Source organism: Chenopodium quinoa, unplaced genomic scaffold (genome assembly GCF_001683475.1).
Source record: "Chenopodium quinoa cultivar QQ74 unplaced genomic scaffold, ASM168347v1, whole genome shotgun sequence".
Taxonomy (NCBI): domain Eukaryota; kingdom Viridiplantae; phylum Streptophyta; class Magnoliopsida; order Caryophyllales; family Amaranthaceae; genus Chenopodium; species Chenopodium quinoa.
The window spans coordinates 2,830,482-2,848,418 of record NW_018743175.1 but is presented as its reverse complement, the minus strand read 5'-3'; the positions used below and the strand labels follow the sequence as shown (position 1 = coordinate 2,848,418).

The following is a 17,937-nucleotide window of genomic DNA, read 5'->3' as shown; positions in this document are numbered from 1 at the left end:
CTCCAAAAATAAGTTATGGTGTACTAAGTAATTATCATCATGGAGTTACTAAATATTGAATTTGCACTTTAAGTCACATCATTTTGTTTGTGTATGCAAGAATTTGTAACTTTTGGGTATTTTGTTCCTTAAATAAATTATATATGTATATACGCGCAAAAAATCACTTCTTTGCAGTGTGTTTGATGATATTTAAATTTATATATTCACTATTTGTATTGTTTAATCATCTGCATTGCAATGTTATAATTTGAACCTCTATATGTAACTCGCTAATTATTCGATAAGGTTATCTCTAATTGAAATCGAGGCCAACATCTTGTCATGTACTATCATCCCAAGAAGTTTTAATCCCCTTTTAAAAGTACAAAGTAAAACATAACTTTAATGATTTTAAAATCATCATTCGATATTCTAACAGTTATGTTAAAGTTAGATGGTTAATCAAATAACTTTATTTATTAAATTAAAGGAAAACATGAGCTTTTATATCAAGCATACCCATATTGAATCATCCTTATTTCACACTAACTATCAATGCACATATTGAAAACAAAAAACGATCATGAACAAACCCTAAATTTTCAAATCAGATTAAACAAATCGAATAAATTTACACAACCCTACACTACATATATGAGGAAGCAGAAATTGAGGAATGTTATGTATTTGTTGGTAAATAACATGACAATTCGTAAATATTTTAAAAATAACATTAGTACCACTGAGATGTGAAATGTATCATTGTTAGTACTGTAAATAGTTAAAATTACACTAAAAATTATTACAATGGTATACTTTTGAAGCTAAGATATGTACCACTAGGTTGTGAAAAATTATGCCGTTGGAGTGTAATAGTATAATAGTAGTTGTAATGGTATTAAAATGACTATAGTGATATAATTAAAACCTGAAAATTGAAGTGATAATATGTGATCCCATCACTTTTTTGTTGTACTAAGTTACCATTATGCCCCTATTATGTACCATAACTTTCTTCCCTTAAAAATGCCTCCTACATATATCAATATATCGCCCCACCCCTTACATCACCATTCACCAATAATATCACCACATTCCCTTACTAACCACCATCTCCCAATAGAAAAAAAAGAGTAATTCTAAAAGCACGTGAGTAGCTCGTGACCCACCTCACCTTATTTTCATCGAGCTCACAAAAATCCAACGCTTTTCTCTCTCCTCATGACGTCTCACAACACCAGCATCCTCCTTTCTTTTCATCTTCCCCAATTTTATTATTCTTCCCTTTCCACCAAACCCTAACCCTAACTTTCTCTCTCCTCTTCTCACTCTTCTTCTTCATGTTCTTCCTTCCTTTCCACCATTGTTAACCTCCCTCTTTGTCTCTCCTCTTAATGCGCTTGTAATTCCGAAACCCTAATTTGAATTTTTGCCATGGATTCAACCCCGAGCAATCTCTACGAAACTGCATCGCAACCCGATACTGGAACCGACGATGCTTACACTTTCCTCGAATTCAACACTCAGGGTGCTGGAGATGATGACGACGACGACTTCGCTTACCCGCAATTCAACGAGCTTTCGCAACCGATTCGTGCTTCGCCTTCGACATCGTCGTCTTCTCCTGCTTGGCCTACTCCTTCTGATTCCATTGTTGCAGCGGAAATTAAGGAACCCCATCAAGTTTCTGAGCCTCATTCGGCTTCTTCATCTGGTGGGCCTAGTAAGGGTCGTGGAGGGGGTGGTGGTGTTCAGGGTGTGGCTTCTGTTGTGGACTCGTTGGCTGCTGGTATGAGTGGGTTGAACTTTGAGGAGACGGCGGGTGATGATGATGGGTTTGTTGATCAGTTTGGGAAGGGTGTTGGGGATTTCTCTGAGCATGCTTGTAGGTATTGTGGTGTTCAGAATCCTGCTTGTGTTGTTCGCTGTAATGTACCGTCTTGCCGGAAATGGTTCTGTAATTCCAGGGGGAATACTTCTGGTTCTCATATTGTCAATCATCTGGTGAGTTTTGTATTACTTTTTACCCTCTTTTGTGGTGTTTTATTGAACATTAATGGTTATGACTTGTGTGATGGTTATTGAAATTTGTGTTCTCCTAGTGTGTTTCGAAATATTATTAACGTGTATTGCTGTAGGATGCTAGGAAACAATATTGCACCTTTCTATATATTAGTAATGGTTTTGGATTGCATCTTTCAAGATGGGCAGATGACTTTTACCTAGAACTAGTGAAGGGTAGAGTGTGGGAATGATTCTAATGTTGCAAAGGTTGTTTTAGGAAAATTCTGTTGTATGTTTAATCATAGATAATGGGACAATGTGGAAAAACTGTGTTTGATTTTAGATGGAAGGAGTGGTTTAATTTGAGAAATGGGGATGCCTTACTGTGTATAATCTGTATATTAAAATTTGAGTGCATTTACCTGTTAAGAACTGGTTTGGCGTAGCTTGAGAAATGGTGCTGTCTACTTGATATACATCTACTTTGTGAGGCGAATGTTGTTTTTGCTTAGCTTGAGACCCGTGGCTGTTTTTCATACTAACGAAGCGATTAAGATTGGCTGGAACCTTTGGCTATCGAAGGTAGGGGGTCAGGGCAAGGATGTTTTTGTATAGCTTGAGCCTTATGGCTGACTGTGATTCCAGCGGATAGCTTGTAAATGACTAAATGTTGTAAAAATTGGTAACCAAGTTAATGGAAACATTTTTGTCTTCTAGCTATAATAGAAATGTAGAACATTCTAGTTGAAAATAAGTAGGTATGTAGGATAATATTGCTAGCCTATGTGTTACACTAGCGATGACTCTGAAACACAGTGTTTCCTTGGGATTTTGAGCTGTAGGCTTTAGGATCTGTTTTTGGATCAGTTTTGGACTTGTCAAGGTTATGTGATATAATGGTACTGGCATGTAAACTGCTAAGCAGGGTATTTAAGTCTAGTGGGGCCTTTTTTGGTTGTTATGAAGCGTACTTCATTGTGGTTCCATATTAAGGTGAGGCCGTATGAATTTACGTCAGGCAGATTGGATATATCATCACGTTACTACCCTGGTTAGGCATTGTATGATGGTACAAGATTTGGTTGTTCAGTTCTTTATCAGGTGATGCTTTACAACCTTTTACCGCTTGGAGATTATTGCTTGGCAAGTTGGTGATCCGATACATGTGTTTGGATACATTACAATCGGATGAGATAAACCCATGCTTTACAATAGGAAATTATTGGGAGGATTTGACAGTTGGACTAAATGCCAAATATGCATGTAATCCTGGTGCAATGAGAGTTCATATTCAATATGTGGAACTCTGCAAAGACCTTTAGATGGGATGTAAATTAAGATTCTGTATGTTTTGGTCTGAGTGGCATTTTGTTTTGTTTATCTATAGCTGGGGAGGAATTGAAGAAATCTGTCTCCCAAAATGTCTGACAAGCTGTTCTATATGCTGATCCACGATACCAGATGTCATTTCAAGATGCGTTCTCCACTTTTTATCCTGCTATTGGAAGTATTGTTTGAATTAAAATTCCCTTGTAGGAGATAAATTGGGTGATCTCACATTCCCATTAGTATTGGAAAAGCTTGCATGAATTGTTCATTGAACTGTAGCTCACTATGGATTGTACTTCAGAATGCTGTGAAAGCGTCAGATGTGGTCTCATATTTCTCTTGAATTTCTCTTTGTTGTGGAACCGGGAAGGGGATGGATTCAAATTACATACCATTTGTTTGTTGTAAAACGGTTACTACAAGCTTTCTTATCTGATCGTTGATAGAGTGTGTTGTCATGGTGTTACTGTAACCTGTTGCACATGGTATTGTTAAGATCAGGAGTCATTCACCACTTGTTAAGTTTGGTTTTCTTTGCTGAAGGTAGATTGGGAAAGAAGAGTTCATTTTGTAGCTCGTGGCGTTGTTTGTTTCTATATCAATTTTGGAACTTGACTTTTCTATCTCCGAGTTAGCCAATCCTGAATTGCATGTTGATTTAAGTAATGTTTAGTGAAACTTATGGTTGCTTCTTGATTTATATATTTTTTAAAATCATGTCTTGGCATATGTACGTATAGCCAATGTTTTTTATTTTGTGAGCTTTCTTTCCAAGTTCTGTAAATAACTCTCTATCATAGAAGTTAAATTTGTCCTGCTTAACTGAGCATGGTCCAAATTTTGGAAAGGGTTATGAATAGAAAATATACTGCAGTGATGTTTCTTGTATAATTTCCTAGATTACTGATTTAGAATTTTAGATATGTGACAAAATCTTAGGTGCAATATTTGTGTGTAACATGGTTATTGATGGTGAACAATGAACATAATGTTAAACTGCTTTGATGGAGTACTGGAAATGGAAGAAGGGGAAGGATCTAATACTTGTATATGCACGATCTCCAAGGAAGTGGGGAGAATGATTTTGAACTCATTTGACTTCTTTTGGTCTGTGGATGTAGTATACAATATAATACCCAGATAGTTAACATCTTCGAAAATATATGCAGATCTATAGGCCTAAATTTCATATTCTGAACAGTTCTTCTATACGTAGTGAATAGCTGAGCTTTAAAAGTCAGTAAGGTTTTTTTGCTCTTCATTTCATATGTTGGTAGCCCCAGCTGGAACGGCAGTTGTAATTGTTCTCTGGTTTATAGTTATACACATGTCAAGCGTGTTTTTCTTCTTCTTACGTTATAATTATACATTGTAGATGTCCTAGTAACTTAAGTACATGATTGTGTGGTATTCTTTTCCTTCTAAATACTTTTTGATGTTATACATGCATTTAACAGGTAAGTTGATTGTCTTAACAAGTTATTCTGAATGAATGATCTTCTTGGTGGTAAAGTCTAATTTTGAAATATATGTTAGACTCTACTTTATCTTTTCACTAAATTGCTCTTCAAAATTGGTCCTCTGCAGGTTCGAGCAAAGCACAAGGAAGTTTGTCTGCATAAAGATAGTCCATTGGGAGAAACAATTCTTGAGTGTTATAATTGTGGTTGCCGTAATGTTTTCCTACTTGGATTTATTTCTGCCAAGACCGAGAGTGTAGTCGTTCTTCTTTGTAGGGAACCGTGTTTAAGTGTGAATGCATTGAAGGACATGAATTGGGATTTGAGTCAATGGTGTCCTCTAATTGATGATCGCTGTTTCCTTTCATGGCTTGTTAAGGTAAGTAATGTTAATTTTTATTTTATTTTATTTTTATTTTTCATTTTTTGATTTGAAGTGTTTTTTGAACACAGTGAATTGTTACTTATCAGGGAGGTTAAATGTGAATGTTTTTTCTTATTTACTGGTTGCCTTTTGCAGGTTCCGTCTGAACAAGAGCAACTTAGGGCCAGACAGATCAGTGCACAGCAAATAAATAAGATTGAAGAGCTATGGAAAACAAACCCTGATGCATCTTTGGAGGATCTTGAGAAACCTGGTGTAGATGATGAGCCTCAGCCTGTTGTTTTAAAACATGAAGATGCTTTTCAGGTTTTTGAAGTTTTTCCTTGCTTCCTGTTCTCCTTGGAAGACAGGAAAATTGTGCTTTTTTCCCTTTTTTTGAGAGAAAAGAGAGGGGGGGGGGGAGGGGTTGTGATGATGTGAGAGGACCTTTTGCATTTGAATTATACGTTTACATTTGAAATTTTGTCTTATTTGTTTAAATTTAAAAGCAATCTGATTTCTAATCATGCCAAACCGTGGTTATGTGAAGTGTTGGTTCCCACTGTCTTTTGTTGATTGGTGGTGGTGGTGGTGGTGGGGGGGTCTAAGTATTATTAATGTGCTATGACCCTTTCAAATTGTCTTTTTTTTGGTGCATATTAGTTATCAGACATAAATTTGTTTAATGTTTTAAAGAATAGATAGCTGTTTGAGTTATTTGATCGTTTGAATATTCTTTGTATATATATCTGGTGTCATAATTTCTATTGTTTATTTGCAGTATCAAAATGTATTTGCCCCGCTCATCAAGCTTGAAGCTGATTATGATAAAGTGAGACTCTTGTCATTTGTTTAATTTTTTGTGCCCTGCTCTTGTGTTCTGTGTTAATGTTTCAGAAACTTTTTTGTTTGTCTTTTCATCTTCATTTAATGATCACCTGTCTTGAATGCCCTGCAGATGATGAAAGAATCTCAAAGCAAGGATAATCTTACAGTGCGGTGGGATATTGGTCTAAATAAGAAGCGTGTTGCATATTTTGTTTTTCCAAAGGTGGTTTTTTTTTTTTTTTTAGTTTATTTTAGTTTATTTTATTTTATATATTTATTATTATTATTGTTATTATTATTATTATTATTATATTTTTTTAAAGAATTTAATTTATCTTTGTGTAGTTCAACTTTTGTCCATAGTCCTTATGGAGTTATGGATTAATACTTTGTATACTTTTGCATTTTTGAAAAGCAGGGGCAGTCATTTGTCTAAGTTTCTGTAGTATGTGCCGTTTTCTTATTCACTTCTGTTATTATATCATGTTTCTAAAAGCGTGATATATGGTTTTATTTTAGGAGGACAATGAGCTGCGTCTTGTACCTGGTGATGAGTTGCGGCTACGTTACTCAGGAGATGCTGCTCATCCTGCATGGCAGTCAGTTGGTCATGTGGTAATTACCATACCTCTTGCTGCTTAAAAAGTTACTTTTCTTTGGTTTGAGTGTGCTCTATGTTGGTTTTCTTGGGAGAAACTTACCCAGACCTATTTTGCTATAACCTTGCTACCAACCAGTTATTAGATAAAGTGTTCACTTGCAATGTTTATGTTTTCTGCTTTCAGATTAAGTTGACTGCACAGGAGGAGGTGGCACTTGAGTTACGTGCGAGTCAGGTGATATTGTCTTTTATGTTTTGACAATTTGCTTGGGTTCTACATCTGTGGGTTCAAGTTCTCAACCTCAACCTTCTTCGTTGATTTCAGGGAGTTCCAGTTGACATAACTCATGGTTTTAGTGTTGATTTTGTTTGGAAGAGTACAAGCTTTGATCGCATGCAGGGTGCCATGAAAACCTTTGCAGTGGATGAGACTAGTGTCAGTGGGTGGGTTACCTTTAATCTGATTTCACTTTTAGCATTTATTTAATTTGTGAGTGGGTTAACATTGAAATTGTTGACGGGATTAGCTCAGAATCTTAGGTTTATGGGTCCCACAGGGTGTCAACTGTCTTAAAAGAATATGAAGCTTTCTTTATAATTGAGGATGTTTTTAACTCGCTAATCTTGTCACATATTCCTTGGACCTGATTTAAGGATTAATCCTAGGATGCATTATGTCATTATGTTACCTTCAATTTACATAATTTTATTATTTAATTGTATTATCTTCATTTTACATAATTTTATTATTTTATTGTTTTATATGTGTTATGACTTAAATTCATGCATTAAGTTGGCTGTGTTGGTTCTGTTATATGAGGTGAATGGGAGTGTCTGGAATCATAAAAAGTTGTTAGTATTCAATTTGTTTCCACTTTTGTTGCTCGACAAATTTAAGTGTCTTTGAATTTGATTTAGGTATATTTATCACCATTTGTTGGGACATGAAGTCGAGATGCAGATTGTTCGAAATACTTTGCCTCGTCGATTTGGCGCTCCAGGCCTTCCAGAGCTCAATGCATCTCAGGTTTTCTTTCCCTGTGTTTTACAACTATTCTTGTAGGTACATGTCTTAGTTGTCCTTCTGAATTTAATGCCCTGGTCCAAAAATATTCTGTTTTGACACTGTTTTTTTTTTTCCTCTCTCCAAACCAAGCGTTGAGTTCCTATGCTATTGACGATTATTCGGCCATACTTGTTTTTAGTGTTCTTTAGTATAGGCACCGTGTTGGTAATTCTGGATGATTTTGCCGGTTTTGTATTTTAGATGATATCCAAGCAACAAGGCTTTCGTCTAGCTTGTCTTCTTTTGTTACATCAGGTGGTATAGCTGTTGATATTTTGACTTTATCTTTATTTATTGTTAGGTTTTTGCTGTAAAGAGTGTCCTTCAAAAGCCTATCAGTTTAATTCAAGGCCCCCCTGGCACTGGAAAAACGGTTACCTCAGCTGCTATTGTGTATCACATGGCCAAACAAGGTCAAGGACAGGTATTAGTTTTGGCACTGACTTTTGTATTTTTTGTATTGGATAATCTTCTGTTAATAGGGTGTTGAATTTTCTTTGCTCTGAAGGTGTTGGTTTGTGCACCAAGTAATGTGGCTGTTGATCAATTGGCTGAAAAGATAAGTGCTACTGGTCTAAAGGTATTTTGTCTTTCTCTTTACTTATCTTAACAATGAGAATATTTTAGATCCTGGAATTGTCAGTTGGTGTGTAGTATACTGACTTACACTGCTTCTCATTGTTTTTACATCTTTGGGTCAACATGCACTTCGTCAGGAAATGTCTATTGTTCAAGATTTCTCGTGTTGCATCTATTGTATATAAATTCTGTCTTAAATGCAAATTTGTTGATCCTGTCGAACTTTCATTCTTTCTTAGTGCTCTAGTCTTAATTTATGATGTTCCTTAGCTTTTGTAATTACATGCCCATCTTTGGAACCTTGGTATCTATTATAGGAACAAAGTAGATGCATTGTTCAATTTATCGAGGGATATAGATCATGAGCTACACCTTGAAATGGTGAGAGTGTCGTGTATTGAGATTGATGTTTAGGAACACATTATGGGATGGAATTCGGAAATTAGATCTTCGGAAGGAAGATGAAGTTGTGGATATTGAGGATAAGATTAGGGAGAACTATTGTGGAATAGAATTCTAATGTAGATAATTGGATGAAAGTTGGAGTTCCAGATAAGATTTAAGAGGATTGACTAAGTTGGTTTGGGCATGTGAGACATTGACCATAGGTGGCACGGGTATGGAAGTTGGAGGGTCGAGATAACAGATATTTTAAAAGACAACTGGGGAGGCTTAAGATAATTTGGATGGAGGGATTTCTAGATCATGTTGGCATTGGATAAAAGCAAATTGTGTATGACCAATTGATCACAGTAGATAGATTTTTGGTTCATGCATTAACCTGATCCATTTGGTATAAGGTGTTTGCCTTATTGTTGCTGTGTGCTAGTCTTTCAATTGACCCACGTGTTGCTGTGACTAGGTCTCTATAAAATTTAAAGTGATAGGTTGTATTTTGCTTAATGGTGATGGTTGTGATCTATTGTTTATCTGATTCTGCACGGTTACTGTAATTTAATATATCCACTGTACTCTTGTATATAGGTTGTCAGACTCTGTGCAAAATCAAGAGAGGCTGTCAGTTCTCCTGTTGAGCATCTGACACTTCACTATCAGGTTTGCTTTTCTTGTTTTTGCTTTATGTCTCTTATTTGATTCGCAGCTTTGCTGTAATGTAATGTATATGCTTCGTATCTTTTTCTCGTAGGTTCGGCACCTTGATACATCAGAGAAGAGTGAACTTCACAAATTACAGCAACTGAAAGACGAACAAGGTGAAGTTCTGCTTTATTTTATTTTTTTTCCATCTCCTTTCTGTGGTGATGAAAGGGGTTTAGTCTGTGGATTCATTGTATTATTCTTGCCACTAATATTAGTCTTTGCTTTCTAAAGGAAGAACTGGCAAAGAATGTTCATTCTTCACTTGTTAGTTATTTTTTTCTCCATTCTTTTGGATGTGTTGGGTTTGAAGTCTGTTATCTGATTTTTCAGGAGAATTGTCTAGCAGTGATGAGAAAAAGTACAAAGCATTGAAACGAGCAACAGAGAGGGAGATAGCTCAAAGTGCTGATGTCTTATGTTGCACTTGTGTCGGTGCTGGAGATCCTCGTCTTGCAAATTTCAGATTCCGTCAGGTATGATTGCGTAAGCCTTGAATTGTAATTATTCGGATAATGTTGGTGCAGCATTGTTACTCACTCTTCACCTTTAGGTACTCATTGATGAGTCTACACAAGCGACAGAACCTGAGTGTCTTATACCTCTGGTACTTGGAGCCAAGCAGGTATGTTTGTGCTCAATTTGACATATTTTTGCACAAACTGTCTCATCAGTTGCTCGTTCATAAAGACGGTTCTTGCAGAATGCTAATATGTATGCTTCTGGGAGTAATTCTGAAACATTGTTTTTTCCTATCAGGTTGTTCTTGTTGGTGATCACTGCCAACTTGGTCCTGTTATCATGTGCAAGAAAGCTGCTCGAGCGGGACTTGCACAGTCTCTTTTTGAGCGCCTTGTGTTGCTTGGTGTGAAACCCATCAGGCTGCAGGTTTGACGCACTATCCATTTGTATCTCTTGTTTCATTATATACATAATAATCATAAATGCCTTTTTTGATTTTATCTGTTGTGTTTAATAAGAGATTGATCCAATCACTGTAATTGGAGCTATGAAATCATTATACGTTTGTCATTGTGATTTATTGGTGCTTCCTGGAGATGACATGTGGTTGATTTGGTTTTTAAATTGAACTTCAGGTTCAATATCGTATGCATCCAGCACTTTCAGAGTTTCCTTCCAATAGCTTCTATGAAGGTACACTCCAAAATGGCGTGACAATCAATGAAAGGCAATCAACAGGAATTGATTTTCCATGGCCTGTTCCAAATCGCCCAATGTTCTTCTATGTCCAGGTGTGTGGATTGTGCTGTAAGGTTTTGATTTGTATATTTTGCCAAGGAATCTGAACTAATAATTTATAGCCTTGAGTCTTTGACTTGATTTAATTAATGAATAGTTTTTTCTTTTTTTTTTTTTTTTTTTTTTTTATGATTTACAGATGGGGCAAGAGGAGATAAGTGCTAGCGGTACATCATATCTTAATCGCACTGAGGCTGCCAATGTTGAGAAAATAGTGACTTCTTTCTTGAGGAGCGGTGTGGTCCCTAGTCAGGTATTTAATGTTAAAGTTTACTCCAATTATTTGTTTCAAATTTCTATGTTTTTGTTCTTTATTCTACTTATTTTTTTCCCCTCTGATTGAGTTAATATGTTCATGTGGGGTTTTTCATGCTGTAGATTGGGGTTATTACACCTTATGAAGGACAGAGGGCATATATTGTGAATTATATGTCAAGGAATGGAGCTCTCAGGCAGCAACTTTACAAGGAAATTGAGGTAACATATGGTAATTAGTTTTCGGTTCTTTGTGTAGCTCTATTATATGCATAAATTTGATACCTCTTGTTGTCTTTCCTCTAGGTGGCAAGCGTTGATTCATTCCAGGGAAGGGAAAAAGATTACATTATTTTGTCTTGTGTTAGGAGTAATGAACACCAGGTTTGTTTATCATTCTTTTACTATTTCGAATCCCTTTTTTATTGGTTTTTAAGATGGTGTGAGTGTGCATTCAGTGCGGTGGAAGGCTATTTGTTTATCATTATGCTTACAAAGTTACAATGCTGTTTTTAGTTACAATACTCTATCTTCCAGTCCATGTTTAATTGACCTTTTGTCTTTTTTTTTTAATATTAATTTCTGTGCTTAATAAATTTATTTGTGATGAATAGGGTATGTGTCCCTGTCTGCCTGGCATTTGTTTGCATGTTAAAATCTTTGGCGCATACTATTTAGAATTGAGATGCATCTTTCCTGAGGCCTTATATTTTGCCCTTTTGAAGTTGTTGGTCCTTCTCCGAAACCCTATGTTTTAACATGATATTTTCTGTTAACTGACTTGCATATGTATGGCCAGGGAATTGGATTCCTCAATGATCCTCGCAGGCTCAATGTTGCACTGACACGTGCCCGATATGGTATTGTCATCTTGGGGAATCCGAAAGTTCTGAGCAAGCAGCCACTTTGGAACGGCTTATTGACTCACTATAAGGTACATCTCAACTTGCTGCCTGTTTTAGTATTTTAGTATTGACTTTGATTTAATGAGGGTAGCATTTTACATAAAATCTAGCTCGCATTAGCAAGCTACGGTATTTGTCTCAACCTTCATGAAAATCACTATGGTGCCTTTTCAGTATTGTGTGCCTTTGTGGGTGGTCTCAAAATGTGTAAAATACTTCAATATTGCTTGGATGCAGTTAACTACATTTGCTAATGTCTGGCTTGCAAAATTTTCGTTTGTCTGATTTAGGAGCATGAGTGCTTGGTTGAGGGACCACTCAGTAACTTGAAGCAAAGTATGGTTCAATTTCAGAAGCCCAAGAAGGTAAATTTTATTTTCTTTTCCGGCTTTCCATTTTACTATCAGCACGTGTTATTGTTTTTGTAATACTCCACTGAATTTTTTTCTCCAATTGTTCACAGATTTATAATGACCGTAGACTATTCTATGGTGCAGCAGCTGGTGTTGTGCCTAATGATAACGTTTCATCAGTTTCAACCACCGGTGCTAGTGCTGATAGAAGAGGTAGTCGTGGTAGAGGTATGCGATCATTTTTATCATTGGTTAAACTTGACTTTGGAAGTTATCATTCCTCTTTATCTAAATCACTCTGATGTGGTTTCTTTAAGGTTACATGCCACCTGGAGTGCCCAATGGTACGCACAAGCCAGCAATGCATCCTTCTGGTTTCCCCATGACTCGAGTTCCTCTTCCTCCTTATCATGGTGCACCACCATCTCAGCCATATGCTATTCCCTCACGTGGTGCTGTACATGGCCCTGTTGGAGCAGTTCCTCAAGTCCCTCAGCCTGGAAGCCGGGGTTTTGGTGCTGGACGTGGCAGTTCTGCACCTATTGGCAGTCATTTACCACACCAGCAAGGTTCACAACAACCTGTTGGAAGTCTTGGGCCTAGTTTCAACTTTCCTCTGGACAGTCCCAATGGCCAACCAACTATTGGTGGTCCGTTGTCACAACCTGGTTTCGTTTCAAATGTTAGTATCTCCTTTATCGGTTTGCTTTCTTTGTGAAATTTATTGTCTTTTTTTCTTATGTTGATTTGGTGTTTTGACACTTTACAGCTGCCTGTACAAGGACCTAGCCAATCTTTCCGTGATGGGTTCTCTATGGGGGGAATGTCACAGGTATAATACCACTTGACAAACTTAGGGCAATGCATTCATATGATAACCCTTTGAATATGTTCTGATTTTCATTCCAATGATGCCTAGGACTTCTTGGGTGATGATTTCAAGAGTCAAGGATCACATGTCCCTTACAATATTGCTGAGTTTTCAACACAGGTATATTCAGACAATGGAATTTGCATACCATGATTTTTTATTTTTTTGCTGTTTACATGCATATCTCATCTTTTGTTTGTTCTGATTATTGGTTTGTCTACCTTGCCTCTGTATTTTTATTCATGACATGCTGTAAGTTTTTTCCTGGCTTTTTTAAACAATGTATAGATCTAGATTGTAGAGTTCTACTATTAAGCTATAGGTTATTTCTCTGTGACACTGACAGTTGGTGTTTTATTGCCCCTTTAGTAACTGAAGAGTTTGTTAGCTGATATGTTCCTTTCTCTTGTTACCAATTGTTTGTGGTGGGTTTATATGCAAGAGTTCTAGATTCATAGTATTCTCTTATTTTCTTTTGTTTGTTTATTTTACTTAAACTCTCCTTTCACTTTTAAGTATTTTTTTTATAGGATTCGTTATATTCTGACCGAATTACTGTAAAGTTTTTGTAAATTAGCTTAGTTTGGCATTATATGTGTGGGACTCGTGTACATTAGGCTGTGTTAATTACTGTTTTCACTATGGTAAATCTGGTTGTGGTTATTTAACATTTTGGTGGTGACAGGCTTCACAGAGTGGATATTCTGTTGATTATGCCACACAAGGACCACAGTCTGGCTTTCCAGGAAGTTTCCTGAACCAAAACTCACAAGCTGGATATTCTCGATTTGGTAGTGGGAGTGATTTTATGTCTCAGGTAATGGAGAAGTAGCTGTGTCTCCCTTTGTTTTTAGGTTGCGTAAGTTACTAAGTTTTCTTTACTTCATACCAAAATTGTTTTTTTATTTTTTAAATTTAAATTTTTTTTTACAGGATTATATGGGGCATGGTTCTCAAGGTCTTTTCACTCAAGTTGGCTTCAATGATCCATCTCAAGATGACTCTTCACAAGGCCATTTTGGAGTAGGAAATGTAAACCCCCTTCAATCACAGGTGTGATATTGCTTAAAGATGGCGAGTTTATTTACTAGTAATTTTTTTTTTGAAACATAAACCATGTGTTAAACTTGCATTGCTGATTTGGAAAAATCTTTTGAGGCCTGACTTACAAAAATTTTGAGCCCTTCATTGTGTCTAGGGAGGAGGGGAAAGGTTCTCTTTGTAAATCATTCTATATGGAGCCCATCATTTTTTTTCTTGTGTAACTTTATGTTACTGCTTAGATATATTTATTTGTATATTTTGTATTCTCATATAAGGCTTATTTTGCAGGGACCAATGAATCCTCTATATTCCCAGCCCTTCACACACTACAACTCACAACCTTTGAATATGCAAAATGCTCAGCACCAGCTGCCCCAGCCTCAGCAGCAGGCTGCTCAGCAGGGCCTGAACTCGCAAAACCAGAAAGTCCACTACAGTGGTTGAGAGTGTATGGGAAATGTTGGCCAAAGATGGGTTAGTCTTCAATATCAGCGACTTGGTTTGTCTACCCTTGTGCCACTGCATAATTATTAAAACTGAAACAACCGTTTTTGCTCGGATGAGGTTGTCTATGGTTTTTTCCACTACCTCAATACTAAGTTGTTGAAGGATGATGGGAGTCTGATGGAGGACTTTCAGTCGTTGGTTATGGAAACCCTATTATGGCACAGGTGTCCCAAAATAAGGCTGTGAAGGAGAAGGATGACCCCGTTTGTCGGTCTTGAGGTATTCTCTTGAGAAAAGGCTGAATTGGTCATTTTTTGTGGGAGAGATCATTACATGGCATGGTCTGGTCGGAAAGGGTTCGGAATTGATAGCGAGCTTTTGAGGGGCGTGCAGGATAAAGCCCTGATTATTCATACAGAAACAGCAGTGAAGTACAGGATTGTGTACAGCAGTGCAGGGAAAGGATTCCATTTTACCATACCCTTTCAGCTCTTCCTGACATGTAATTATACTCTACAACAAAATCAATGATAATAGTATGAATAGAGATGATGGCGATTATTTGGTGTGTTTTTGGGTGCATAATCGTCTTGACCAATACAAGTGTGTAAAAGAGTTAAAATCTGAAAATCTGGTTGATTGTTATTTTATGAGTGTTTACTCGTGCTTATGGTGTCTACCCTTAAGAGTATTGTTTTCTATTAATGAGAAATTGATAATCGAAGAAAAATGTAACATAACAGGATAAATTATACTTCGTAAAAATACAAGGCTTAGGGTGTTCCTGTTAAGCTTTACAGAAAAACATAAAGAGATGGCACTATTAGACTACTGCAGAGCATGAATTTACTGATAGTTTGGTTAAACATAATAGGCTCATTTCGATATACAAACATCTGGTTTATTAATATCAATCAATATCCATGATTTCTGAACATCATTTAACTTACGAGTATAATATTACAATGTAGAATCAAGCGATTGAGAATTTAATCTTATTAGGTTTAGGAAACCAACATTAAATAATGCCCTGAAAGTTATTATACATGACCATATCCTTCTTCAAACTTGCTGCAAGCTTGCAATATGGAAGTAGCTCCCTCAAATTCTCTATGATCCCAGTCATCCCACTAAGTTACAACACCACGCTACTCCCATTGTTGCACAATCACCCTGCGCCATCCTTTATTCTATATAAAAACTGAGGTCCAGCAGCTGCATGATTCTCTTCACCTTCAGCATTCCTGCTTGTTGCTTCGCGGTAAGCTTGCAGGTTGCAGCAAGCTTTCATCCTCTCTGTCTCTCTGACCACATCGCTTTCATTCTGTATAAATAGCCATATTATGTTCCTAAAGGTTTCTAGCGGACCATGACAACCAAGCACCAGAATCCATATACGCCAAGCAAAACATTATTTAACATAGCCACATAGGGCATATAAACTTCGGAATATAATATCCTCATGCAGCCGCCCTTAACATTACGTCGTCTCATATTCATTTTTCCCATATGCTTTGCACACATGGTAAGAAAAAACATTTTTTACTTATAAATATATTCATTTTTCTTTTGACGGGAATTATAAATATATTCATTTAATTAATTGTTAAAAGGAAATAAAGTTTTTGAAATATGTATTTGGAAGAGAACATTTTTTAATTTGGAGGTCTTATGAGATAAACAGCAAATTCATCTATGCTGTTGGTCTCTGATGACCTACGGGAACCATGTTGACTCAACAACTCGGTTACCTCAAACCCATGACTCACCAACTCATGTAAACACTCAGCCGTCGACTCCCTAACCTCACTAGCCGCCCATATAACCGTATCACGCCGCCGGCACACCATCATCAGCGTCTTCGCCAGCGGTCCCATCAAAGACGGGTCATACAACACATCCGACATCAATACGATGTCAACCCCACAACCCAACTCACTGAGTTGACTCGGCAACTCGTCCGATCCCCACACAAGCTCGGCCACCTCGACTCGGCCATCGTCCATTCCATTGACCACCACATTATTCCACAAGCCGGGTATTAGCGGGGCAAGATCGGTTAGTATAACCTTACGAGCACCGAGCCGGCTCGCTGTCAACCCAGGTAAGCCCGTGCCAGCTCCAAGCTCAAGCACGGTCTTGCCGTGTAGGCTAAACAACCCAAACTTATCATCATAATGATCATGACCAACATTTTCATATCGAACCCGAGTCGAGATATGATCTGATAAAACAAGGGCCGAGTCCCAGAGCCATGAGCCGGTCATGACTCGACCGGTGAGCGAGTCACAAACATGGTCTAGTTCATGGATGACGATGTTATGGTGCGTGGTTGTAGCTGCTCCTGTCGTCCCTACATGTATTTCTTGAAGGTGCGACATTTGTTTGGGAGTAATCAGAAAATTTCGTGAGCTTAATTTAGTCAGAATATGTAATATAATGTCAGAGTATTTGTTGTATACTTGTATATTCTTGTCTTGTCACCTTATCCTAAACATTAGTACTTTTTTTTTTTTTTTTTTTTTTATATCCAAATAGTGGCTTTCACGTTGCTATCATTGGACGTTTTAAAGGGAATGAATAGCGACTAAGGAGTTCAACAGCAACGGTGTTAGATAAGATAGTTAAAAGTATAAATATTAAATTAAAATGAATATTATTTACATTGATAAATACGTGATTTTGACAAGTATTTTCAAATAATATCATTTTAAGAAATTATTTAAATAATTATCTAACATACCTTGGCGTTTGTTAGCAAGATGCCAAATTTTTTTTTAAATAAGCTTGTTGTATAATAATGTGGTTGGTTGGTATATCATGGGAAACAATACAAGTTTATCATTTTTGACAAAACTTAAAAAAATTTAGTACTTTGTATTAAATACTCCATATAGCCGGCTATTAGTTATGACCCTATAATTGTTGATATAATTACGAAAATATCATGCTAGTTGGGCTTTTTTTTTTTTTTTTTGGTCATTTGATATACAAATATTATTTATTAAAATGATAAATTTGGGCACCCTTCATATATCATTTGCGGAGTAATCAAACTAAAAGTCAAACACAAATTCTCCAAAAAGGCAGGTGTATGTTAATTTATTGTAAAATCGGTTAAAGTTATCATAAAAGTATTTAAAGTTACCTTTTATTCTACAAAAATTATTATTTTTCTAATAATAAATTTTATCTTACAAAAAACTTATAATGTATAAGATTAATCATATTAGCCTTTATAGTATGTAATCATGAATCTATAAGAAATTACTCATTGAAATAAAATTCAAACTAACGAAAAATTAAAAGTTACCCTTTAAGTGGTTAAGGTTACCATAAAAATAGTTAAAGTTACTCTCAAACTGAACGTTTTACAATAAAATTAACGTACACCCACCTTACACAAGAATCATTGAAAGTCAAACTACATTATGGAAATAAGCATATATGCTACCCAATTACCCTAACCTTGTAAGAGATTGTCTCATTTT

General features: G+C 36.4%; 1 protein-coding gene across 1 annotated transcript; it reads left to right on the top strand.

The window, feature by feature from the left end:
* The first annotated feature begins 1,182 nt into the window (after window positions 1–1,182).
* LOC110732460 (regulator of nonsense transcripts 1 homolog) lies at window positions 1,183–15,112 on the top strand. The gene is made up of 29 exons (XM_021912405.1): window positions 1,183–1,986; window positions 4,903–5,154; window positions 5,296–5,466; window positions 5,921–5,971; window positions 6,098–6,190; window positions 6,487–6,582; window positions 6,753–6,803; window positions 6,894–7,012; window positions 7,487–7,595; window positions 7,936–8,058; window positions 8,143–8,214; window positions 9,198–9,269; window positions 9,361–9,427; window positions 9,645–9,787; window positions 9,865–9,936; window positions 10,071–10,199; window positions 10,409–10,564; window positions 10,711–10,824; window positions 10,950–11,048; window positions 11,133–11,210; window positions 11,626–11,760; window positions 12,022–12,096; window positions 12,195–12,312; window positions 12,402–12,766; window positions 12,854–12,916; window positions 13,004–13,075; window positions 13,641–13,772; window positions 13,889–14,008; window positions 14,288–15,112. Exons 1-29 carry the CDS (start codon window positions 1,417–1,419, stop codon window positions 14,441–14,443), a joined length of 3,873 nt encoding a protein of 1,290 aa, XP_021768097.1. The 5' UTR covers window positions 1,183–1,416; the 3' UTR covers window positions 14,444–15,112.
* Window positions 15,113–17,937: the final 2,825 nt, after the last annotated feature.

Coding starts and splice junctions, on each gene's coding strand:
- LOC110732460 (XM_021912405.1), top strand. CDS start 1,417: ATGGATTCAACCCCGAGCAATCTCTACGAAACTGCATCGCAACCCGAT. Junction 7,013..7,486: donor GATGAGACTAGTGTCAGTGG/GTGGGTTACCTT, acceptor AATTTGATTTAG/GTATATTTATCACCATTTGT. Junction 13,773..13,888: donor GGAGTGATTTTATGTCTCAG/GTAATGGAGAAG, acceptor TTTTTTTTACAG/GATTATATGGGGCATGGTTC.